The sequence below is a fragment of the Callithrix jacchus genome, chromosome 1 (genome assembly GCF_049354715.1).
Source record: "Callithrix jacchus isolate 240 chromosome 1, calJac240_pri, whole genome shotgun sequence".
NCBI lineage: Eukaryota > Metazoa > Chordata > Mammalia > Primates > Cebidae > Callithrix > Callithrix jacchus.
The window spans coordinates 145,762,163-145,787,977 of NC_133502.1; the positions used below are offsets into that span (position 1 = coordinate 145,762,163).

General features: G+C 37.8%; 1 protein-coding gene across 4 annotated transcripts in view; it reads left to right on the plus strand.

The window, feature by feature from the left end:
* The first annotated feature begins 57 nt into the window (after window positions 1–57).
* NCBP1 (nuclear cap binding protein subunit 1) overlaps window positions 58–25,815 on the plus strand; it is a 39,326-nt gene continuing 13,568 nt past the window's right edge. The window contains exons 1-15 of one of the 4 annotated variants that reach the window (XM_035252691.3): window positions 58–369; window positions 6,855–6,943; window positions 7,664–7,793; window positions 9,660–9,816; window positions 11,510–11,617; window positions 11,988–12,109; window positions 14,173–14,242; window positions 14,688–14,903; window positions 17,440–17,537; window positions 18,517–18,580; window positions 21,028–21,138; window positions 22,077–22,141; window positions 22,672–22,734; window positions 22,988–23,062; window positions 25,161–25,264. In XM_035252691.3, coding sequence (XP_035108582.1) covers window positions 7,771–7,793; window positions 9,660–9,816; window positions 11,510–11,617; window positions 11,988–12,109; window positions 14,173–14,242; window positions 14,688–14,903; window positions 17,440–17,537; window positions 18,517–18,580; window positions 21,028–21,138; window positions 22,077–22,141; window positions 22,672–22,734; window positions 22,988–23,062; window positions 25,161–25,264 — 1,276 coding nt within the window. In that variant the 5' untranslated portion in view covers window positions 58–369; window positions 6,855–6,943; window positions 7,664–7,770. The remainder of the gene's footprint in view (window positions 370–6,854; window positions 6,944–7,663; window positions 7,794–9,659; window positions 9,817–11,509; window positions 11,618–11,987; window positions 12,110–14,172; window positions 14,243–14,687; window positions 14,904–17,439; window positions 17,538–18,516; window positions 18,581–21,027; window positions 21,139–22,076; window positions 22,142–22,671; window positions 22,735–22,987; window positions 23,063–25,160; window positions 25,265–25,815) is intronic. The other 3 variants (XM_002743113.6, XM_078372975.1, XM_054258046.2) reach the window with 3 other exon arrangements.

Genomic DNA, 25,815 nt, shown 5'->3' on the forward strand with positions numbered 1-25,815 from the left:
ACTGGTCGAAGCGGCGGCACTTTCTGCGTGGCCCCGGAAGGACATAGAGCGGAAGGCGGGAGAAAGAAGCAGCCGGCAGGCGGAGGCAGCCCGAAGGGGGCGGTTGCGTGCGGGCCCGACGCCCGTAGCCCTCTGAGCTTCTGCACGCCGGCTCTTTCGGCTCTGAGCTCACCCAGCGGCCTCTTCTGCGCTTCCGGGAGCCGTGGCGAGCGACTGCGCCTGCGTGCCGGCGCATCCGCGCGCTTCGCAGCTGCCCTCGCGCCGGCCAACGGCCGGGCAGTTCCTGCAGGGCTTACCGCCTGGCCTCTCGGCTCCGCGGCGCACCGTAGGGCGGCATGTCGCGGCGGCGGCACAGCGACGAGAACGACGGTGAGTGCCCGCGGCCCTGCCGCGGAGGCCGCTCCCGGTTGGGAGCCGAGGTTCGGAATCTTTGGGTGTCCAGGGAAGAGAAGGGAACCGCTTTTTCCCGGGAGCGTGCGGGGAGCCGCGGAGGGAAAGAGTGGAATACAGTACCGGTGTGGCCGGAAGGCTTCTGGAAAGCGACTTCTCCCCCGCCCCAGTTCCTTGAGTCATGGGCCGATCCTGGGAAAGGAGGCCTGGTGAACCCCACGGATAGACCCTTGGTCTCTAAGGACGCTTCAGAGCTTGGTCCTTAGCACCACGGAGCAGGGAAGCACACCTGTGTCTGTACTGGTGCCTCTTAGGGACCCACTGACCCCAGTGTCTCGTTTTAACCTTCAAAGCTGCACCTGAAAAGGGCTCGAAAAAATTCACTGAAGGAAAGGACTGAGATCTCATGAATTGCAGTCTGAACTCTGTTCCGGTACTGGTCATCTGTTGATTATCCTTCTTTCAAACTGCGAAGAAGGAATATTGTCTTATTACGCCCAAGAGGTCCCTAATAGACACAGGTTACGGCAGATTTTGAACTGGCCGCACGCACATTTCCCTCGTGTGAGAAAGAGTGCTAGAAAACTAACTCAGGCCTCTGAGAGAGTTAGGGGTTTCTATCTCCATTTGGATGATTGTGCTCGTGGAGGTCAAGGTGTTGCCTTCATAAAAACGGACTAATTCTAGTTTAAACAAAAGATGCTTACATTACACATAAGCCTTACAATCGGTCATAAATACAAATCCACACACACAAAAAGTGAAACTTAGAGTAATTATGTTATTAACATTTTTGTGTGTTAATCTTTGAAGAGAGTGTATAGTAACGTTTAAGAGGTGAGACTTTGGAACCAGAGGGTTTAGGTTCAAAGCCAGACGTTACCGTTTGCTTTGTGATCTTGTCCAGGTTATGTAATCTCCTTAAACTTTAGTAATATAGAAGCAATGATACTTACATTTTCTGGGGTTTGTGAAGGTTAAATGAGACGTCAGCAGTGGCCCACGATGATGATTTATCATTTGCCAATGCTTAAGAGGTGGTAAACATTAGCATATGCTGTCATTGTAGGGGGAAAAAGCGTAACAGACATTTTAAATTTTCTCTACTCTCTGCTTGGGTGTTGCGGCAGTTGAGGTGGAAGCAGAATCTCATGCATTTAGTTTTAATAGGGAAGCACCAGATTTCTATAAAGGCATGGCTTGAAGGGTTATTCTAGTCCAGCCTTATCATCGGACGCCTAAGGATATAGAGACTGAGTATAACTAACACGGAGAGACAGCTGTCAGTTCCAAGACACCAGGAAGAGCAAGTCCATTCCAGGGCTCTCTTCGCTACACAGGTATAAATTAGGCTGCGTGCTTTGATTTCCACCACAAGAGGCTTCTTGTGTAACCTCTGTACAAGGCACAGAAAATACATTTCCCCTTTATTTGTGTGTGTGAGACAGAGTGTCACTGTCAGGCCGGATTGCAGTGGCTCAATCTCGGCTCACTGTAACCTCTGCCTCTCAGGCCTAAGTATCCTCCCACCTCAGCCTCCTGAGTAGCTGGGACCTCAGGTGCAGGCCATCATGCCCGGCCGGTTTTTGTTTTTTTTTTACTTTTGTATTTTTCGTAGAGATGGGGTGTTGCCACGTTGCCCAGGCTGGTCTTCAACTCCTGAGCTCAGGACGATCCACCCACCTTGGCTTCCCAAAGTGCTGGGATTACAGATGTGAGCTACTGCGCCCGACAAAAATACAGTTTTCATTTGCTTTGTTATTAATCAAAAGCGAATATATTTCCCGAGTCATTACTTGGGGGTTGGATAACTTGAATCTTTTGTCCTTTCCATTTTCTTTATTGTTCTTATGCTTTTTCTCCCTTATCGGGAATCCCTAAGGAGAGAGAAAATGTCACTTTCGGGCATCCTAGAGAATTGGAATGCAAATATGTAGAAAAATAACTTTTGCTTTGGTTATTGGGAGACTGACATAACTTTCTTGGAGTTGGCTTTAACACCAGCTGGCAGCCAAGTCACTGTCCATTTGTGTCTTGCTGGACAACCTCAGAGTAAGTAAGACAAAGAAGCAAAAGAAGGCATTCATTAAGCAAAGGTTAATATGGTGGGTATTTTAGTATGGGAGAGGCAGATACAGTTCATACTTCATAATACGGCAAATCTGAAATTTCTGTAAATCGCCACAATTTGGGTAACAGTCAGCTGGAGTTGACCCTACACAGTGATCTGAATCAGATAATTTGGATGCTTTCCTTTTAGCTTCCAAATAATCCAACTAATGAAAATAGTTAAACATCTATTTTCTAAAAAATAAGACATCTTAGAAGCTTAAGTATTATAGAAGGCTATTTTATAATAGGCTAGGAATTATAGTCAGAATTAAATAGATGCATCTGAGCATTTCTGGATAATTGTCAGCTCCTGTCTATCACTGCCCTGACTTTCCATATGCTTGACTCTATATATAGAAAGAGTATATATGTAATATATTATAATAGAATATGTAATATATTTATATTTATATATTACATATAAATTTATATACAATGTATACTTTATATAACATACTTTAGAGAGTCAAGCATACAGAAAGTTGTGTGTATATATATATGTGTGTGTGTGTGTGTGTGTGTATAATATATGTATATGTATATGTATATGTATAAAATCATTTATTCAACAAATGCTTAACTGCCAAGCCCTGTCCTAATTACTTGCAATACAGCAATGGACAATATAAAGATAGAGCCTCCCCTCTAGAGTAGAGAGAAGACAGTCAAGTACAGTGTATAGTGACAGATGCTATGGAGAAAAGTAATATAAGGTAAAGGGAGTAGAGATTTCTGTGAGGGAGAAGTTATTGCTTTATGTAGGTTGGGTAGAGAAGGCCTCAATGTGAATGGCATTTGGTCAAAGACTTGCAGAAGGTAAGGTAGCAGCCATATATAGCTGTATGGGCAAGAGCAGTGATCCAAACAAAGGGAACCATTGGTGCAAAAGCCTTAAAGCTATAGCGTTCTTGTCATGTTCACAGAACAGCAAGGAGACCAGTGATGCTGGAGCATAGTGAATGAAGGGTAAGTTGTAGGAGATAAGGTTAGAGAGATAGCCAAGGGTCACATCTTATAGAGATATTATAAAAAAGTCTCAACATCTACAGTGTACCCTTATAAAATTAGGATTGCCTTATATAGGGGAAATTTATTTGGTTTATTAAGATCCTTTCAGATGGATTTTATATGTGCTTCTCTATACTAGCCAAATCTTCCAGAGTGAAATGGTAATGTATATCTTTAATTTACATTTTAAAACTTTTACATAGTTAAATTTTAATAAAAAGTCTGTTCTTGCTTTGGGAACTACCATAGATATGTTTTCTTCAGGGTACATGAAAACATTGAGCTAATTCCCAAAATTGTATTCATATTGTTTTATTTCATTTCCTTGTTCCCTTACCCAGGTTCTCTTCTGAGTTCAATATCATGTTTCTGTTCCTAAGCTCAGATTGTGTCTTCAGTTTTCCCCCCTTTATATTCTCTAAACTATCAGGTGAGAGTGGAACATGTCTTACCTCTTAATACTTGCTGCCTCCTTCCATTCTCCAGAGAAATCTTGTCCTTTAATATAGCCAAAATTAAGAGAGGTTTGCAGTTCAGAGATGTGACTGTGTACATGTATTTTCTAGTTTTTTTCTCAGAAATCATACCTTCTCTTCACGCAGCATTATTTTCCCCTTTTCCAGCTTTTAAGAAGGCCTAGGAGGGTTGCTTTAAAGGCTGTGGTATGATTCTAAACTAGAACAAGCCAGCTGGAAAGTTAACTTAGGAGGACTGTAGAGGTGGAATAAAGGGTTGACAAAATAGATGAGCTGGAAAGAAGGGAACAGTGTGTTTAAGGTTGAAAAAACAACAACAAAAAAAGTCACTTTTCATTCAGCTAGTTTTTTAGCATCTGTGTTCTCCCAACCTCACTGAAATTTGGTTCTTAAGAACTCTGCTTTCTGGAATGTGGTTTCTCAACATCAACACTGTTGACATTCTTGGCTAGATTATTTGTTTTGGGAGATGCCCTATGCAACATGGGATATTTAGCAGCATCCCTGGCCCCTACCCACTAGATGCCAGCTGCTTCCCCTAGTTGTAACTACCAAAAATGTCTCCAAGGATTGCCAGATGACCACTAAGGGCAAAATCTACACCCTGTTGAGAGCTACTGCTCTAGAAGAAGGCAATTTTAATGTCCTGGCTGGCAACTTGTATAAATATTATGTCAATTATGCATTGGGTTTTCGATAAATGAATCCTGGAAATAAAAGACCTTTTTGTGAAAGTTGGCACTTTGGGTGATCGAACCTTGATGGGTCCTATGACTTAAATTTGATGTATACTTAAGAATCAAGGTCCCTGAACCTCTGTGCCACACATGTCTACAACTTTACACAGGCAGATATCTCCAGAAATAAATATATCTCAGCTCTCACGCTGCATGCGTATCATACTTTTTATGGCATTATTCCTTCAAAATTATAGTCAGTGGTCATTCAGTCAGGTTATAATGGTAATTAATGGGTTGGGAAGTTGAAGCACAGAGTGCCTTACCCTGTAATCTTTATAACAACCCCCTCAGAGTCTATGTGGATAGTAATAGATTTGTTTTATTCAGCTTCAGTTCATGTGGTATCTGAAGATCATTTCAGTCATTGGATAGATTAACATTCCAAGCTTAGAACAGCTAGGTGCTGTGTTTTATGAGAAGCACCATACATTTCAAGCCACGTGTTCTAGAGGCAAGTAAGTGATTATGAACTTTGTAAAAATAATTTAATTCCTTTGGCTGTTCAGTTCTGAAGAAGATTGAAGTTACATAACTTGCTACTGTGTAACCCTATATCCAACTGCAGATTTTCATTACTGATACAGATTCCCAGCACAGTTACAGACTCTGGCTTTTTTGCCTCTATGCCGACCAAATAATTGAATCAATGGAAGTTGAAAGTTGAATTAGACTACTCAAAATTGTTTAGCAGCAGCATCAGGTTTCACATTTAACACTATCATTTAAATTTTTTAAGCCTTAACGTTATTCCACAAAAGGACTTAGGTGAGCGTGTTAAGGATTTAAACAAAATGATAAGAGATAGAGCAAGGGTCTTAACAATAGGTGTTTGAGGTTAATTTTTAGCACAGCTTCATTCAACTTGAATTGTTTAGCAATCAAAAGTACAGATGCTTGGTAATTTTAGAATGGTAGATTTTTTTTTTTTTTTTTTTCTTCGAGATGGAGTTTCGCTCTTGTTACCCAGGCTGGAGTGCAATGGCGCGATCTCGGCTCACCGCAACCTCCGCCTCCTGGGTTCAGGCAATTCTCCTGCCTCAGCCTCCTGAGTACCTGGGATTACAGGCACATGCCACCATGCCCAGCTAATTTTTTGTATTTTTAGTAGAGACGGGGTTTCACCATGTTGACCAGGATGGTCTTGATCTCTTGACCTCGTGATCCACCCGCCTCAGCCTCCCAAAGTGCTGGGATTACAGGCTTGAGCCACTGTGCCCAGCAGAATGGTAGGTTTTTTAAAATGTGTATTAATATTATTTGAATGATACGATTTTTAAACAAATCAGTATCAGTAATTCAGTTAATAAATGCTAGATAAGCAGGAATTGTCAAACATGTACTTTTTTCTACCAATTATTTGATAAAGCGCCCAGGTTTCTTTGAATTTATGTATACCGTCATTCCCATTATTTAGGATAAACTATACCCTCATGCTGCATGGAACATAAAACAAACTTTATTGAAGAACATAAAGCAAACATGCATAAAACAAACTTAATTGAAGACTTGATATAAGAGCTTAGAAACATGTGAAGCAAGTGAGAAATTCTAATGTTTTATGCTCCTTTTTCCCATTTTTTGAAGCTTTCTTCTTTATAGCTGCTATAACAGCTTTTTTTTTTTGCTTGATCAAGTCTTTCCAAAGCATTCAACTTGGTTTTGCACCCTTATTTTGTCATTTACATAATAATTACATTATTATATTAATGAATACTACTGGTACTAGCAGGTTCTGGAACAAGCAACTGAGGATCAGTAAACAACTCAAGTTAGAATGGGAGTAGCAGTACATGAGTGTTGTACTAACTCCTAGTGTTTAACATGTTGGCAGCTTCCCAGCCTGTCCACAGAAATGCACGGGGCTGCTTACTGCATAGCTCCATGGGCACCATTCACACAAAATTTTACGTAAATAATCCCTCCTGGAGTTATTGTATGTAGTGGCTCTGGGAATGGAGGCTGTTGGTTAATCTAGCTTAGTCTGAGAAATGGAGGGTCTGTAAAGAGCTTCTACTCTGTAAAAAAAAATAAGGCCTGGTAGAAAAGAGATTAGAACCTTAAAAGGTTAAATAAAATTTGCGATAGCAGATTTATCATGTAATGTTAATTTTTTATGTTGCTGAAATAGGTGGGCAGCCTCACAAAAGGAGAAAGACCTCTGATGCAAATGAAACTGAAGATCATTTGGAATCTTTAATATGCAAAGTAGGAGAAAAGGTACGTCACACAATAGGCATAGGCTGTGATGGAGTTAAGAATGCGGTTGACAAAAAAAAAATCAAATGAGTAAGTAGAAGACAAAAACAAACAAAAAAAGAATGTGGTTGACTGTGCTTTAATTTTTGATGCTGAAAACTTGAAGTACATTTTGGCAAAGCTGTTATTACCATGCATCTATAGCCCAAAGTGAATGAATATTGAAGCCCCTGGGATGCAGATAATTGATCATTTTTAGTAATTTAGTAATTAATAATTTTCATAGAAGATGAGCGTTAGAAGGGACCTAGGATATAGACCGCTTAATTTATACATGAACTAAATGAGCCCTTGAATACTTGAGGTAATTTGCCCAGAGTAAGAGAGTAAATTAGTAAAAGAGGTAAAATGGAGCCCATGGCGTCCTCCCAGTTCTAATACTTATTCTGTCATAGACTGCTTTGTTTTTAAATTTCACTCATCAACTTTTCATGAATTTCTAAAGAGCAATAAGTATTTTAATTGATTTATACTAAACCCGTTATAGCTCTGTATGCTTTTTTAATGATCATATAGAAAATTTTATTTTAGTTCACTAAAATAGCAATTAAAAGGACAGATTGGTAATTATTTTGCAATGATAGATTTTAAAAATATATATATTTGCATTTAAATACGGTTTCAAAAATAAATGTATATTGCTGAGTACTTGACAGATATTTAATGTGATGTCGTCTACAGAGTGCCTGCTCTTTGGAGAGCAACCTAGAAGGCTTGGCTGGGGTTTTGGAAGCTGATCTTCCTAACTACAAGAGCAAGATCTTAAGGCTTCTTTGTACAGTGTATGTATGCAAAAGATTTATGAATCCAGGTGATAATGTATTATCTACTCTTAAATGCTTTGGGAAATGTTCAAAATATATGTTTATGTTCTGTATGTCCTTGGCTTTCCTTCTATGGGGAAATTTATACAAATGAGCCAACCTTTGGCCCTATAGTGAACTCTTTTTCTTAGGGATAAAACTAAAATTGAGTGTTTTCCTTATGTATTGTTTCTTAGAACCTTAGAATCACTTTAGTTGACTTTTTTTTTGTGGGGGGAGACAGAGCGTCTGTCACCAGGCTGGAGTGCAGTGGTGCAGTCTCAGCTCACTGCAACCTCCACCTCCCGGATTCAAGCGATTGTCCTGCCTCAGCCTCCTGAGTAGCTGGGATTGCAGGCACGTGCCACCACGCCTGGCTAATTTTTGTATTTTTAGTAGAGACAGAGTTTCACCATATTGGCCAAGCTGGTCTCAAACTCCTGACCTCATGATCCACCTGCCTCAGCCCCCCGGAGTGCTGGGATTACAGGCGTGAGCCACCGCAACAGCCTTAGTTGACTTTACAGAGAGAATAGATACTCTCTCATTCAGATACATACATTTTGTAAGCATGTACATTTAAATGTATAAAATAGAGTTTTACTTAGGTTTTAAAATTCATAGTACCAGATTTGGGAATTGGTAACTCAAGTAGTAGCCCTTCTTGGAAAACTGAAGATGGTTTTGAAGCCACTGTTAATAGGCATATCCTCTGGATAAATGGGAGTCTTTGTAGTTTCATGAAATTGTATGAGGTGTTTTTAAATGATGAAAGTGATGTTTATCACTTCTTAGTCTTTTAGTTTAGATCAAGTGAAGGTAACCTTAAGAAACTACTAAGGAAATCTTCTGAAATCCTTTTTTAAAATGGAGTTGTATTTATGCTTAAACTCTGTTGGAAGCCTTGTTTAAGGCTGAACTTGTATTGCTTCATAGTGTTCTTTTTTAATTTTTGGTTTTGAGAGAGTTTCAGGAAGCACAGTTACCATCATCACAGGTATTGTTTTGAAGACCTAAATTGTCCCTCATGTTCTACTAGGTACTTGAGGAAAACAAGAAGCCAGAGAATCGCTTCCCCACTGAATGATCATGATTCCTTACTTGCTTTTTTTTTAGAGCTAATTCTAAAGCCTGCCTAAACTAGAAAAAACTGCTTTTTTTGAAGGGTTGTTATTGTAATCCTTTCCCATACTTTTCAAACAACTTTAATGAAATCAACACACTTGGAGTAAGCAACTGAGATGTAGACAAATCTTAACTATTTCAGAGTACGTTTTTAAAAATTCAGTCATTAAACTGGTAGGAACTTAGTTGAAACTGGTTTTAATTGTGCATCTTTTGTAAGCAACTGGAATAGTGTTTCTCAAAGTAGAATTCTGGTTCCATGACATTTGGTTAGCTAAGTTTAGAAACTGGATGCTGTACCTCCCTCCCCACACCCCCGTTAATGATTCTGCATTAAAGAGGCTTGTTTCACCCAGGATTTCTGAGAGATTTTACCATGGAAACCATATTCTGTGGAAATCCTCTTCGGTTCCACTAAACACACTTGAAGAAAAACTAGTGTAGCATTAGTTTTATTTATTTCAGTATGATAACTTCACAATTAAATTATTTACTTTCTTAACTCTTTAGATTAATGAATTAAAATGTAATTTTTCATTTTAATTCATTAGTTACAGAATTGCTACAGAAATGCTACATCTGTAACATTTCTGAATGACATGCTTTTTCTGAAGCAGTTTTAAAGACATAGCTAAAAGTAATCCTGTTCCAAGTTAGTGGAATGATAAAAAGATTCACGTAAAATTCAGCAACTTAACATAACGCCCTTGTTTTGGGGTTTTTTTTGTTATACTGGGTTCTCAAATCAGTGCACGTCTGTTACCTGAGAAGTTGACAATTTATACAACATTAGTTGGACTACTGAATGCCAGGAATTACAACTTTGGTGGAGAATTTGTAGAAGCCATGATTCGTCAACTTAAAGAATCATTGAAAGCAAACAATTATAATGAAGCCGTATATTTGGTAAGTTAATTTGTTGGTATGTTATGACTTACTCTTGGGATGGAGGGAAAAGGTGAGCAACAACCAAATAATTTAAAACGCTCTCCTGAAGCATTTGATACCCCCAAATCTGTAACAGTACCCCCACCTTCAACCTTTCTCCTGAGCTCCAGTCCAGTATTCCAGATGCTAACTGCATAGCCTTCAGATACCTTACCAGGAAGTGCCTAAATTAATGCATCATTCATACTTCCTTTTTTCTGTCCTCTCCCCAGCTCATACAGTGGCGACTGCGTACTGAATAACCTATCTAGAAAGCTGAGCGTTAATTTTTGTCTTCCCTTTGCCCTCTTGTACCCAGTCCCCATCAATTCTGTCTCCCGAATTTCTCTCAAGTCTGTCCTTTCTTGGTCTCCAGAGCCTCTAGCTTAGTTTGTGCCTTGGTCCATATGTTCTTAATAGCCTCTTAACTGATCTTTTTGCATCTAGATTCTCTGCTTTTCACTTTGTGTTCTACAGTGGCACCAGACTGGTCGTTCTATAACTAGGCTCTGCACATGTTGGTTAGTGGTTTAAAAAACCTTAGTTTTTTTTCATTGTCTACAATGAGTGGTCTTAAAAGCCTGGTACACAAGATGATTCCTTGGGTTTCAGGAAGTAAATACTAAGAACTCTTATTTATCCTTAGTGGAAATGGAATTAAGCCTTACTAATACTTAAGACATAGATTAATGGTGATCCAGTGTATATCATAAATAAATATGTGTTGAAGATAAGTGATCACATTCTTTTTTTACTGACAAAGTTTGGATACCCATCAGGCTATAGGATTAAAGTCCAGACTCTTTAGCCTGATCGTTTAGGGTTTCCCCAGTCTGTTTCTCTATTCTTGTCTTCTGTACACTCTCCAGCAATATCAAAGTAACTTGCATACACATTGCCATGTGTATGCACCTTGTTTTTGAACCTCTATGCCTACACTGCCCTCCTTGCTCACTGCTTGAGACCTTTGGTGGTCCTGTATGACCTAGCCTAATTGTTACCTCCTTTATGATGTTTTCTCCAACTCCCTTTGTCATTGGTCCTAGAAAAGTTTTAATTTGCCTTTTAGTGCAGGAGTCATCCCTTTGTATTGAGATTTTGCTTATTCCACTAGAATGGGTCCTGACAGTGACTTTTAGTAGTGTTTAACAATAGCACACTAAGCATACCCAATGTATATCTCTTCTGTAATTTCCATGTCTGTAATTCACAGCCAAACAGAAAAGGAGATTATAGGTTGAAATAGCTAGAATATTTTACTGTAAAATATTGTACATTAGAATTTTTTTTATCCTTAGTGGAAAGTACATTATTCTACATTAAGAATCTAGAATAGCATAGAAACCTATGAACTCACAGATTGCTGTCCTTTAATACAGTCTTTGTTACAACCTCTAAATTCTGCCATGGTAGCACAAAAGCAACCAGAGACAATATGTAAGTGAATGAGCATGGCTGTTCCAATAAAAGTTTACTTCTGGACACTTGAATTTCATGTAATTTGTATGTGTTATATTCTTGATTTTTTTTTTTTTCAAGCATTTAAGAATGCAGAAACCATTCTTAGTTCCCACGTATGCAAAAAACAGGTAGTAGGCTAGATCCAGCCCTTGGGCTGTAGTTTTTCAGACCAATAGTTGAATTTAATAGCAGAAATTGTTTACCCCAACAGGTTCGTTTTTTATCTGATCTTGTGAATTGTCACGTCATTGCTGCCCCATCAATGGTTGCTATGTTTGAAAATTTTGTAAGCGTAACTCAGGAAGAGGATGTGCCTCAGGTAAGAGAACCCCTCATGCTGAATCTTGAGGGGTTGCTGAATCCTGGTACTTCATACAGTACCAGGAATTTTTCGCTGATAACCCATTAGCAATAAAGAAAAGGTAACAGCAGACTATCGCACTTTTAAGTTCTTAATATCTAAAAATTAAGTCCACTGGCACACCAGTGGGTTCTCATGATTTCTGTATGTTAATTTAAATGATGCTATCTAGTAAGATTAGAACTAATATATCTAGAAATGCTCTGTATAAAACAGATGTCTTACTTAAGTCCTGTCAGTTTCCATAGGATTTCTTTCAAGAATAAATAAAATATGAATGAATATAATTAAAGCATATTTTAAACTTAACTTTTTAAAAATCCTTTAGGTGCGGCGAGATTGGTATGTGTATGCATTTCTGTCATCTTTGCCCTGGGTTGGAAAGGAGTTGTACGAAAAGAAAGATGCAGAGATGGACCGCATCTTTGCCAACACTGAAAGCTATCTTAAGTAAGGGCACAGCTCATAGTACTCTTTGTTGCTTAGGTGAAGGATATCTAATTAAGTTTTATATTTTATTTATCAGTGATGTTATTTGAGTTTCTTAAAAATAAGCTGTAGAGTTCCTGAAGGTATTTTCTAGGCAATCCTGTTATCCTACTGTTTTAGCTCACTGAGACCTCAAAGTAGTCAAATATATTTGCTTAGTTTTGCCGGTGCAAAGGACAGTTGGTAATGTAGCTTCTTTTAAGCTACTTTATGTTTATAAAAAAACACCCTAGTACAATAGTTCCTCAGATATTAATGTGGATATGAACTACCTGTGGTACTTAAAGTTCTCAGACTCCAACCCCCAGACCTAATAAATTACACAGTTTGAGGGAGAGGTTTGGACATCTGTATTATTAATACATTTCACAAGTAGAGAACCACTGTCCTAGCACATACAATATATTTCATGTAAATTAATGATAAACCAAACTCTTAAGACAATGGTCCTTAATCCAGACAGTACTTCTTAAGTAATATGGCACATTTCAATTCAAATAGTCACTTGTCTTCTCATTACCCATCTCTCCCAAGCGAATGTAAAAGCTTGGTTTATATTGTTGGGTACAGTAATAATAATAGGCCTTTTTAGTAAATTTATGCTTAATTATCCAGCAACATGGTAATGGTCTTGTGGCCCTTAAGTTTTTACAGATGGATTTTGTTGTTAAGTTTTATTTTCTCTTTTTTTTTTTCTTGAAATGGAGTCTTGCTCTGTCATCAGGCTGGAATGCAGTGGCATGATCTTGGCTCACTGCAACCTCCACCTCCCAGGTTCAAGCAATTCTCCTGTCTCAGCCTCCCGAGTAGCTGGGACTACAGGCATGCGCCACCATACCCAGCTTATTTTTGTATATTTAGTAGAAACAGGGTTTCACCATGTTGGCCAGGATGGTCTCGATCTTTTGACTTCATGATCTGCCCACCTTGGCCTCCTAAAGTGCTGGGATTACAGGCATGAGCCACCATACCCAGCCTTCATTTTCTCTTTTTTGAGTACCTTTTTGGATAACTGTTAATAGCTACTTAGTTGGTTATAAGTAAAGTTAAAAGAAGTTTAAAAATAAGAATCTTTTGTGTGTGTATACATATCCTTCTTTTGTACAATGGGTAGTCCAGTATATATACGGTTCTTCACTTGCTTTTTCTTTCTTACTATAACTTGGATTTGTTGCATAAAAATACAGAGCTCTACTTCATTCTTTTTTAACAGTTGCAGGGTATTTCACTTTTTAATGTACCATTATTATTATTATAATTATTATTATTTTTTTTTTTTGAGATGGAGTTTCACTCTTGTTACCCAGGCTGGAGTGCAATGGTGTGATCCTGACTTACTGCAATCTCTACCTCCCAGGTTCAAGAGATTCTTCTGCCTCAGCCTCTCAAGTAGCTGGGATTACAGGCATGCACCACCACACCCAGCTAATCTTTTTCATATTTTTAGTAGAGACAAGATTTCTCCATGTTGGTCACACTGGTCTGGAACTTCCAACCTCAGCTGATCCTCCCGCCTCCGCCTCCCAAAGTACTGGGATTACAGATATGAACCACCACACTTGGCTAATGTACCATGATTTCTTTACTCTCCTGTTGGTGGACATTTAGGTTATTTTCAATCTTTTTCTACCATAAACAATGTTTCAGTGAATATCTTTGTGTATATGTCTTTGTGTACATGTGCAAATACATTTATAGGGGATATAAATTTTTAGAGATGGCATTGCTGGATTGAAGGTTCTAAACAATTTTAATTTTGATAGATTTAGTCAAATTACCTTCCAAAGAGATTGTACTCTCTCAAAGAGATTATACCAATTAACCTCTTTGTCAACAATGTTTGAGACTGAATCTTTACCTGCATCTTGATGACACACAGTACCTTATCAAAACAGTTGACATCTGCCACTACAGTAGGCAAAATGTTATTTTATTGCTTTAATTTTCATTTTAATAACTATGAAGGTGACTGAGCATCTCATATTTTTAAAAGCCTAAATATAGATTTTTACTTTTATCTTTAGAAGACGCCAAAAGACTCATGTACCCATGTTACAGGTATGGACTGCTGATAAACCACATCCACAAGAAGAGGTAAATTAATTTCAGTTTCTTGTGATACAAACACAACTCTTGAATAGAGTCCACCTCTGTAAGATACTCAGACCATTCCATTTTACCCCTTGGCTGTGTTCCCACATTTCATGTCAGTTCCTTCTCATAGCTCTAGGTATAGAGTAGATTTTTAATAAATGATAGAATGTAATTGAAATATTCCCTTGTTCTGTGGGATTCCAGCTACTACAGAGTTTAGATATATTTATTTAAATGCTCAATTTGAAAAATATGAAAACAGACAATTCTAAACAGACTATAAAATAAGTAATTAAAATAAAAACAAACACTTAGCACCTTTTTTGGTACCATTTTACAAGTTAGTCTACTTTTGTAGCCTGTATTTTAAAGGGTAGTGATTTTTTTTATTTTGTCTAGTCAAAATATTAATTATATTAATGATTAAAAATTAATCTGTCTTTAGTATTTAGATTGCCTGTGGGCCCAGATTCAGAAATTGAAAAAGGATCGCTGGCAGGAACGGCACATCCTAAGACCTTATCTTGCCTTTGACAGCATCCTGTGTGAAGCACTGCAGCATAATCTGCCTCCTTTTACACCACCTCCTCACACTGAAGATTCAGTGTATCCAATGCCAAGGGTCATCTTCAGAATGTTTGATTACACAGATGATCCTGAGGTGGGTGACCAACTAAAAGTCCTAGATACGACCTGTGTTGCATTGTGCTTGTGGTTTAATCCTGCTCAAATTATGCCTGTGGTGTGTTTTAATTTTGAGTTGTTTTTTTATCTAAGAAAGTCAATAGCAATGAAGCTAACTTTTTAATTCAGTGAATGATATCACCTCATTATACAAGAAATTATATTTGGCATGTGTAAATAGATTAGAGAGATAAGCACAGTTTGCAGGCTAAGAATGTAGGTTTTGAGAGCTACATTGTTTGTGTTTTGAACTTGGTTTAGCCAAATACTAGCTGTGTGAATTTGGTAATGGTTTGCCTCTCTGTGCTTTTGTTTCTTGAAGGTAATAATAATAGTATATATCTCATAATAGTAGTATATATCTCATGTTATGAGAATTAAATTATTAACATATATAAAATGCATAGAACAAAAACAGTGTCTGACACATGATGAATGATCAGTCATTCTATTAATTTTTCTTTCTTTTTTTTTTGAAATGGAGTCTCATTCTGTCACCTAGGCTGAAAGGCAGAAGTGAGATCTAAGCTCACTGCAACTTCCACCTTCTGTGCCCAAGTGATCCTCCCACTTCAGCCTCCTGAGTAGCCAGGACCACAGGCATACATCACCTCACCTGGCTAATTTTTTGTAGAGTTGGAGTTTCGCCATGTTGCCCTCGAACTCTTGGGCTCAAGCAACCTGCCCGCCAAGTTTTCCCAAAGTGCTGGGATTACAGGCATGAGCCACCGCACCTGGCCATAATTATCCTTAATAAGGTTATTTCTCAAGAAAAGTACCTAGTTTTAGATATTCTCCATCTCTCTCTAGGCAACACAGCTTGTCTTGTGATTATTCATGTTGTATGGTTATTTACAAACAAATGTTAAAAGTGTTTTTAACTAAAAAATTCCAAAGATTGGCCGGGCGCGGTGGCTCAAGCCTGTAATTCGAGCACTTTGGGAGGCCGAGGCGGGTGGATCATGAGGTCAAGAGATCAAGACTGTCCTGGTCAACATGGTGAAACCCCGTCTTTACCAAAAATACAAAAAATTAGCTGGGCATGGTGGCGCGTGCCTGTAATCCCAGCTACTCAGGAGGCTGAGGCAGGAGAATTGCCTGAACCCAGGAGGCAGAGGTTGCGGTGAGCTGAGATCGCGCCATTGCACTCCAGCCTGGGTAACAAGAGCGAAACTCCGTCTCAAAAAAAAAAAAAAAAATTCCAAAGATTAGTCTAAGCTGACCTTATCATTTTTAATATGCATGTTATTTCAAAGTCAAGTTGCTGACAGTCATTATACTGTTACAAATGTATATTGTACAATAAAGAAAATTTATAATTTTCATTTTGGGTACTATTTTGTGTATGGTAAGATGCTCAGCAGTGTACCTGACCTCTACCCTCTAGGTGCCAGTAGCACTCTCCCTGCCTCAGATGTGACAACCAAAAATATTTCCAGAGAGTGTAAAATGTCCCCATGGGTCACAATTGCCCCCAGTTGAAAACCATTGCCATAAAAATGAATATAACCACCTAAAGTCAAATTTGAGTTTCTCCTATCTCCTCTTTTCTGTCCTGTGGTAAAGTGCATATGACCAGTAGGAATTTAGTATATAGGTAATCTATTTCAGAATAAAAATTTGTCAGATAATCAGTTACATATACAAAATTAGCAGCTTGCTGGCCCTCTTTGCTATGTTCCATATGTAACCAATTACTTAAGTCAAAATTATGTAATGATCTAGTTAGGTATATCTAACTGAAAATATGGTTTACATTTATGACTGCTAATGTTTGTGATTATTTTTTTCATGCAAGGGAAACTAGAATGGGACCTCAAAATTTGTTTCTCCTGTATCTATATTTAATTGGTATCACCTCTATAAGGTGCATATCCATCCCTTGCTGGAAGAGTGTAAATATATAAAATACTTATTACTCTCAAAACAAAGAGGATTTGGTGGTTCTGGCCTTTTAAAAGTTGTTTATTAAAAAAAAAATAGAAATTGTAAAGAAGATTAAAATCATCTGAAAGTCACCATTAAAGGTCTGTTTTTTGTTCTTTGAACCTGTTTGCTATGAATATACTTAAGAATAAAATAATGCCATGTAGATAATATGTTTTAAACTTAGTATATTGTGGGCATCTTTCCATTCATGTGTGACTTTTTAATGGCTACATGGTGTTTGAATAGGATTTTCTCTCTCTCCATATTAATGGAAATAATCTACTTGGTTTAAAAAAACTGTAAGGCTTGTAATACCCAAAATTATTTAGTTTGTTTCATATAAGAATTGGTGTGTAAAGTGGGCAATGGTTGTATGGTAGGTATCAGATGTAGTAGAAGAAACACTACAGCTGATACTCTGGGGTATAAGTAAACATGACAGTGGAATTCACTAAAATATAGAGCTTTAATCCTCACCACCCAGTATAGTGCCTGGAATAAAATAGTCTCTCAAATATTTGTTGAATAAATGAAAGAAATCTGTTTCCTAGCCCTGTGTGTGTACACGTTTGGTTATTTTCCAGGGTCCTGTTATGCCAGGGAGTCATTCAGTGGAAAGATTTGTAATAGAAGAGAATCTTCACTGCATCATTAAGTCCCACTGGAAGGAAAGGAAGACTTGGTAAGATTCTTTTCATGGTGCTTTTAGAATGGAGAAAAAGCAGCAATTTTGGTGATTCAGTAAGAGCAAAGCGTATGTTCAGAGTGTTAGAAAATCTTATTCTCCTAACTCCCTGTCTTGCTAAGACCAATTTCTAAAAACACTTGATTTACTTTGAGGCTCTTCACCTTCATGTAGTACTTTTTAAGGTGCTTTATAGTAATAAGCATATAATGTCAGTTTTTTGCTGTGGATATTTATATGCTATGGAGAGCTTGAATGGCAAGTTATTTGCGGTTTGGATACCAATGGTTTTGCTCTGTTTTCTAGCATTTAGACATCCAAGCTTTGGAGTGTTTTTTTAAATAAAATTTTCTTAAACTTTGGAAAGTTTGGTTTAGATTTTAAGGTAGAAAAATTACAGTATTTTGACAGTGATCTACCCTATTAAAACTTCTTTTTTTCCGTGAAATGGAGTTTTACTCTTGTTGCCCAGGTTGGAGTGCAGTGGCGCAATCTTGGCTCACTGCAACCTCCACCTTCCAGGTTTAAGTGATTCTTCTGCCTCAGTCTCCCGAGTAGCTGGGATTACAGGCATATGCCACCATGCCTGGCTAATTTTGTATTTTTAGTAGAGACGGGGTTTCTCCATGTTGGTCAGGCTGATCTCGAACTCTGTACCTCAGATGATTCCCCCTGCCTCGGCCTACCAAAGTGCTGGGATTACAAGCGTGAGCCACTGCACCTGGCCTAAAACTTGTTTAAGTTAGTACATTTGAATGTGCTTCCATAGATCTTTCAAGAAATTTTGGATGCATTAAATATTTTTCTGTGATAGATAAAATAATTTATGCCATAGTTAAATGAAGTAACTGAAATCTAGGACATTTCAAAAAAGATTTTTCTTTGCTTATATCTAAACACATTGCTTTTGAAACTGCTTATTTGACTTTTCATGTGCCTTTGTATACTTATTAAACTTAAATTACACTTTTTATAGTGCTGCACAGTTAGTGAGCTATCCAGGGAAGAACAAGATCCCCTTGAACTACCACATAGTTGAGGTATGCATTCCATGTGGAGCTTGTTTCTCAGTTTTGGAATCTCTCTGTTGACTTTAAAGTATAATCTACTCTTGGCTTATTTATTTTTTGCTACTTGTCAGACATTGAAAATTAACAGAGGAGTGAGGAAATTGCTGTCAGTTTTGGTGCTGTTTAGCCATGTTAGTAAAGAGAAAAAAGGTTGAAACCAATAGCCAAATGGAATTTTGAGTTGCATATAAATTATTATATAGTATGTCCTCATTCATAGATAGTTGTTGTGGATACTGTAAGTTACCTCTAGCTCTGTCAATACGTTGTCCACTTAACAGACATATAAGTGGCTTAAATACTTTATCATTTTAGACACATATCTTTAATTGTGTTTGGCCTCTTATTACTAGCATGCAGTTGGTTAGTATATTATTTCCTGTAACACAAAGTAGAGATGAATCATTATTTATTCTTAGAAATCTAAAGAGCCAAGCAGTTTAGAAATAGAGTAGCAACACTTTTGACTTCATATTAACGCATACAAAAGTTGATGTTAATATACAGTTGAATACTTTATAGAGATGTATATTTAAAAAAGAAAGTGTTCACTTGACATGAGTCAAACTGTTAACTGCATTATTTCTTTTTTTGGTTTTTGGTTGATTTATTTATTTATTTTTTGAGACGAAGTCTTGCTCTGTTGCCCAGGCTAGAGTACAGTGGCATGGTCTCAGCTCACTGCAACCTCCGCCTCCTAGGTTCAAGCAATTCTTCTGCCTGAGCTTCCCAAGCAGCTGGGGCTACAGGTGTGTATCACCACGCCTGGCTAAGTTTTGTATTTTTAGTAGAGACAGGGTTTCACCATATTGGCCAGGCTGGTCTCTTGACCTCGTGATCCGCCCGCCCCGGCCTCCCAAAGTGCTGGTATTACAGGTGTGAGCCACAACGCCCGGCCCACTGCATTTTTAAAATATATATATATTAAAGTATTCATGGGCCAGGCACGGTGGCTCATGCCTATAATCCTAGCAATTTGGGAAGCTGAAGCGGGCTGATAATTTGAGCTCAAGAGTTCAAGACCAGCCTGGGCAACATGACGAGACCCTGTCTCCACTAAAAATACAAAAAAAAAAAAAAAAAAAAGGCCAGGCGTGGTAGTGTGCATTTGTAGTCCCAGCAACTTGGGAGGTTGAGGTGGGAGGATCACTTGAGCCCAGGAGGTCAAGGCTGCAGTGAGCTGAAATCGTATCTCTGTACTCCATCTTGGGTGACAGAGTGAGACTCCGTCTCAAAATAAATAAATTAGCATTCATGAAAGAGAGAGCATAGATAGGATGTATTAAGAGTCTCATCCTCTACTGACTGAGCTAACTGGGCCTGATAGGATATATTAAGATACATATTTTATTAATAATGCACTTTTGTGCTTTTTTAAAAAAGTACTGTGTATTTCCCTTCTTTACAAAACTTGTGTATACTTAATGCTATGAACTTGGCTCATTTCAGTGACATGCCTGAAATGCAAAATGTCATTTTTAAATCTGCAAAATTTATAGACATTCATTAGACCCAAGTGTAGAAGTGTGAGAGATGGGTAAGAGTAAAGGATGCAGACTAGGACTTTAGAATTCTAGGCAGATGGTCCACCAATTATACAGAGAGGGTGGGAAGGAAGCTTCTGAATAAGAGGCATAGCAAGGAAGTCTTGGATTGCCAGAAAGATCTGAGGATCTATTTCAAATAACAGTGTGGAATGACTTGATTATCTTGTTTCCTGTCCCCAGAATCTAACAGGATTTTTTTTTTTTTTTTTTGAGATAGGGTCTCGCTCTGTCACCCAGGCTGAAGTGCAGTAGCACGATCTCAGCTTATTGCAACCTCTGCCTCCTGGGTTCAAGCAATTCTCCTGCCTCAGCCTCCCAAGTTGCAGGAACTATAGGAGCCCACCACCACACATGGCTAATTTTTGTATTTTTTGTAGAGACAGGGTTTCATCATGCTTTCCAACTTGTCTTGAACTCCTGACCTTAAGTAATCTGCCTGCCTTGGCCTCCCAAAGTGCTGGGATTACAGGCGTGAGCCACTACACCTGGCTGAAGAGTTCTTATTACTTACAGGAACGAAACTGTCATGGAACTTTTGAGCCCCTCAAAAAGCTGTATTTCCTTGTCTCAACTGTGATAACTTTCAGAGTTGGAATTTAATTGCATAGTTTTCTGGGAGGAGTATAGATCAAATAAACATTAGTGTCATATGTTTTTATTTGATCAAATTGTAGAGAGTAGAAGTTTTCATTACAGTTTCCGTTTTAGATTTTTGTGTTTGAAAGAGCATAATTTTAAATATTAAAAAGTAATTCCATTTTCATTAAAAATGTCATGGAGTTAGAGCTCAGATTTAGAATGTTAAAGTCTTTCTAATAGAAGTGCAGAGGTAACAGTTGAATTGAATTATGACTCATGATTATTTTGTAGGTGATATTTGCAGAGCTCTTTCAACTTCCAGCACCCCCTCACATTGATGTGATGTACACAACACTTCTCATTGAACTGTGCAAGCTTCAGCCTGGCTCTCTACCCCAAGTTGTATCCTTCCCTTTGTTTTTAAACTTAATCTCTTTGGCCTGGTCTTGAAAGATTATTAAATATTTCTGCTTATGGGTTTAAATTTTGCAGGTAAAAAAAAGTAGCTTTTGAAGTGTGTTGTGTGTATTACATGTATGTACTTGTATGTCTGTAAATACATATGTATCTATAGATACATACTTCACTATTTGGGTCAGGAAGTTCAAAAATCGCAATGAAATTTGCTGCATAGATTGACTTTTCCTTTCACAAAAGATTTCTCTGAAGCATGTATTGCTGTTTGAGACAGCATTTTACCCACACTCTAACTTGGAAGGAATTAATCTTCTCAAACCCTGCCACTGCTTTATTAGCTAAGTTTCTATGATAGTCTAAATCTTTTGTTGTCATTCAGCAATGTTCACAAGGAGTTGATTCATCTCAAGAAACTACTTTCTTTGCTCATCCATAGAAAGCAGCTTCTTATTTTTTAAAGTTTTATTATGAGATTGCAGCAATTAACAATGGAAAAGCTTGCATCATTGTAAGAATTACCAGTATGTGACACAGAGACATGCAGTGAGCATATGCCATTGGGATAATGGTGCCAGTAGACTTGCTTGTGCAGGGTTACCACAGACTTTCAGTTTGTTTAAAAAAAAAAAAAAATGCAATTTCTGCTAAGCACAATAAAACAGTGTATGCCTGTGCATTTGGAGGAGCATGGGGAAATTTGGGAGGTGATGAAAATATTATCTTGATTTCACTAGTGTATGCAGGTCAAATTCATTATACATCACTGATATTTCAAAGCTGTAAAAAAACAAGATCAATTGTGAAAAGATGTTTAACATTAATCATTATAAAGACTTAAAGGAAATGTTTTGTTTCTATTTTTGTCTGTTACAACTTATTTGGGATAGAGGTAGAGAACAGTTTTCCTTATCCTAAATTCACAGCTTGCACAGGCAACGGAAATGTTATACATGCGTTTGGACACAATGAATACCACCTGTGTAGACAGGTACAGTAATCACTTTATCTGCAGTTTTTTTGGTTTTTTTGTTTGTTTGTTTGCTTTGTTTTTGAGACAGGGTCTTGCTCTGTCACCCAGGCTGTAATGCAAGTGGCATGAGCATAGCTCATTATAACCTTGAACTTGTGGGCTCAAGCAGTCTTCCTGCCTCAGCCTCCTTTCTAAGTAGCTGGGTTTGCAGGCATGAGCCACTGCACCTGGCCACCATTTCTTAAATCTTTTTTTTTTCCCTTCAGTTTCATCATCATTTATATGGGGAAAATAATATGTATCTTGGAAGTTGTGAGATTTAAATAATACACATATTAGGTGCCCACACAAAACATGTACTAGAAGTGTATATGTCATTGACCTAAAAAGGATAAAAGGGTTGGTAGGAGATAAGGCTGTATGTAGGGGAATATGCTTTTCATTAATTCTGTAAAATTGAGATTTATCTGTTTGAAGGCTTATATAAATTTATGTTCTAAATCACAGCCATTCTTTTTTCTCTCCCCACCTCCCCCTCCTCTACATAGGTTTATTAATTGGTTTTCTCATCATCTAAGTAACTTCCAGTTCCGTTGGAGCTGGGAAGATTGGTAAGTGGTGGTGTGTTTTATCCTTCCTTTCTGTAGTCAGAAAACTACTAGTATTTAAAACTGTAACATTAAAGTGTCTGAAATATTTAATTTCTTGGAAGGAAATTATTTGTATAGTTAAGTACAAATAGTTATAAGTGCAATTATAACTTAACATAACTTGTAAGTTGTTATGTTAACAGATAATTATAGTATAAATGGGTGTAAGTGCAGATGGTGTGTAAGAATTGATAAAACTACATTTTCTCATTAGGTCAGATTGTCTTAGTCAAGATCTCGAAAGTCCCAAACCAAAGTTTGTAAGAGAAGTTCTAGAAAAATGTATGAGGTAAGTTTTTTGTATTTTCTCTCTTGTTTAGGTCTTTTAACTTCTTTGGGAGGATTTGTTTCTCTTCTCTGCATTTGTGATGTGTGTTCAGAATACTGGATTCAAAATCTACTTACTCATCTTCCATCACACTTTTAATCAAGATTTAGGCTAAAAAAATTAGGCAACCATGCCATATAGATGCCATGTGAATTAAGCCAGTACTTTTAAAGATGTTATAGGCTGGGCGCAGTGGCTCACTTTGGGAGGCCACGACGGGTGGATCACATGAGGTCAGGAGTTCAGACCAGCCTGGCCAACATGGTGAAACCCCATCTCTCCTAAAAATAGAAAAATTAGCCAGGTGTTGTAGCACAGGCCTGTAATCTCAGCTACTCAGGAGGCTGAGGCAGCAGAGTCACTTGCACGTAGGAGGTGGAGGTTGCAGTGAGCCAAGATTGTGCCACTGCACTCCAGCCTCGGCAACATAGTGATACTCTATCTCAAAAAAAAAAAAAAAAAAAAGATGTTATATATGAAATGAATTCAGATGTATAGAAAAATTGCCACAACAGTACAAAGAATGCTATATCCTGTTCAGGTACATTCCATAGCTGTTAACTTCATATCTTCCAAAACAGAGCCATCTCCTACCTAGCTGGCATACAGCCTTTTAGATCAGGAAATTAGCTCTGGTACAATCCTACTACATAATCCACAGGTGCTGCTGAAATTTTGCCAGCCATCCCAACATCTGTATTTCCTGTCTGGTCTGGAATCTTATCCAGGAACATGTGTAATGTTGAGTTGTCATTCTCTTCAGATTCCTTCAGTCTTGAATACTTACTCTTTTTCTATCTTTGTGTTCTTACCGGTTTTAAAGAGTTTAGACTTTACTTAGATTGCTCTGAAATTTCCTCATGAGCAGCCTGAGGTCTTAAATTGTTAATGTTCTTGGTGCCTCACATCTAGAGGCACATGATTCCCACCACTGGTAATGTTAATCTTGATCACCTGGTCATGTCAATATCTACCAGCTTTCCTTACCTTTCTCCACCAGCTTTTTCTACCTCTCCATTTTTCCCTTTAGTAGAATTCATTAGTATTTTGTGGGAGATAGTCTGAAGTTTTAATCTGTTCTTCAGATCTCCATCCTGCTTTTAGCAGCTACCACTAAGATGGTTGCCAAGTGATGATTTTCTCACTCCGTTATTTTTTCTACAGTTATCAATGGGCCTTCTACTGTAAGAAAGGGCTGTCCTTTCTCCCTATTTATTCCTTTATTTATATATCATTAGGGACTAATTAATTTATATTATATTCAATGGGTTATAAACTGTGAAGGTCATTTATTTTGATGCCCAGCTTGTCTGTGTTATGTACATGAGGAGCCCTGGTAAGTTCTATATGTCCTTTTTTTTCCCTTTTTTAAATGTACCCCACCATTCGCTGAGCATTTCTTTATTTTCTAGAACAACATATTTAGAATCATCTTGCATTTTCTTGTCCCATCACTGGGATCATCTATTTATTCATAGAGCCCTAGTTTCTAGTAATAGAGAGGTGGAATATGATGTTTAGGAGCCAAGATCTGGGCACTTGCTATGCTCATTGCCACTGGGATGTCATTGGTTCTAAGCCTCTTGGTGGGCACACATCCATCCATCCATAACTATTTTTATGTCCACCTGTGTGTGTATATATATCCCTCCAATTCCAACTTAATACCTTATTATTTGTATACTTCTCTAACATGATTTGTAAATACCTTCTCAGGCAGTAAGAAACTTGGCTCTCATTATCTTCAATACTTATTTGTTACATCCAAAGCATGGAAACTGTCACCTCCACCACACCCATCATCATCCCACATCCTTGGCTACCAGCCTCATGAGCTCACTCACCCGCACCTCAATGCAAGCCAGTAAGTTTTGCAGTATGCCTGAGATTTGGTGTGCTGGCTTAGATAAAAGCCCAGAGGATTTTTTTTCCCCTTTCACTTCTTGGTTGTCAGCTGAGTTCCAAGTTGTTAGAGATTGTGACTTTCCAGGTAAGTTGGGTGTTACCAAAGAATGGGACTGATAAAAGATATTTTCTAAGGCTGTTATTTGTATTGTAGGTTGTCTTACCATCAGCGTATATTAGATATTGTTCCTCCTACCTTCTCAGCTCTATGTCCTGCAAACCCAACCTGCATTTATAAGTATGGAGATGAAAGCAGCAGTAAGTAATGAAGTAAATCCCTCTGTCTTTAAAAGGTACCAGTTCAAGTATATCTGAAGTCAGTTGTTTAAGATGGAGAAATTGCACTTTTTCTTTTCTTGGGGTTTATATTTCCTGCATTTGAATGGTGGTCTATCATTAGCCACTGTTTTATTTGCCCTGTCATTGTTTTTGAGGATTTGGTTGTGATAAAATTAGTTACTAATTTTTTAGAGACTAATTTTTATTAGGTTAACTAATTGGTTTTTCTCTTTTGAATGTGTTAAGTATAGGGAGACGAATTTATAGTTAGAACTTACTAAACTGAGAATGTGTATTGTCATGGTGATGGAGATTACTTGAATTCATTCTTATTCAGGTGTGGCATTGGGAACATAGATGTACATATTCTGTGGCAGTATGCCTTTAAAAGTAAATTCTTAGTTATGATTTTCTTACCTTTTAGTCACATAATCTCTGAAATTGCACCATAAATTAGGGACTATAATTTGATGTACCAATTTGCACTTTGCACAGTATTTACACTTAATGAGGGTAAAGTATTATACATT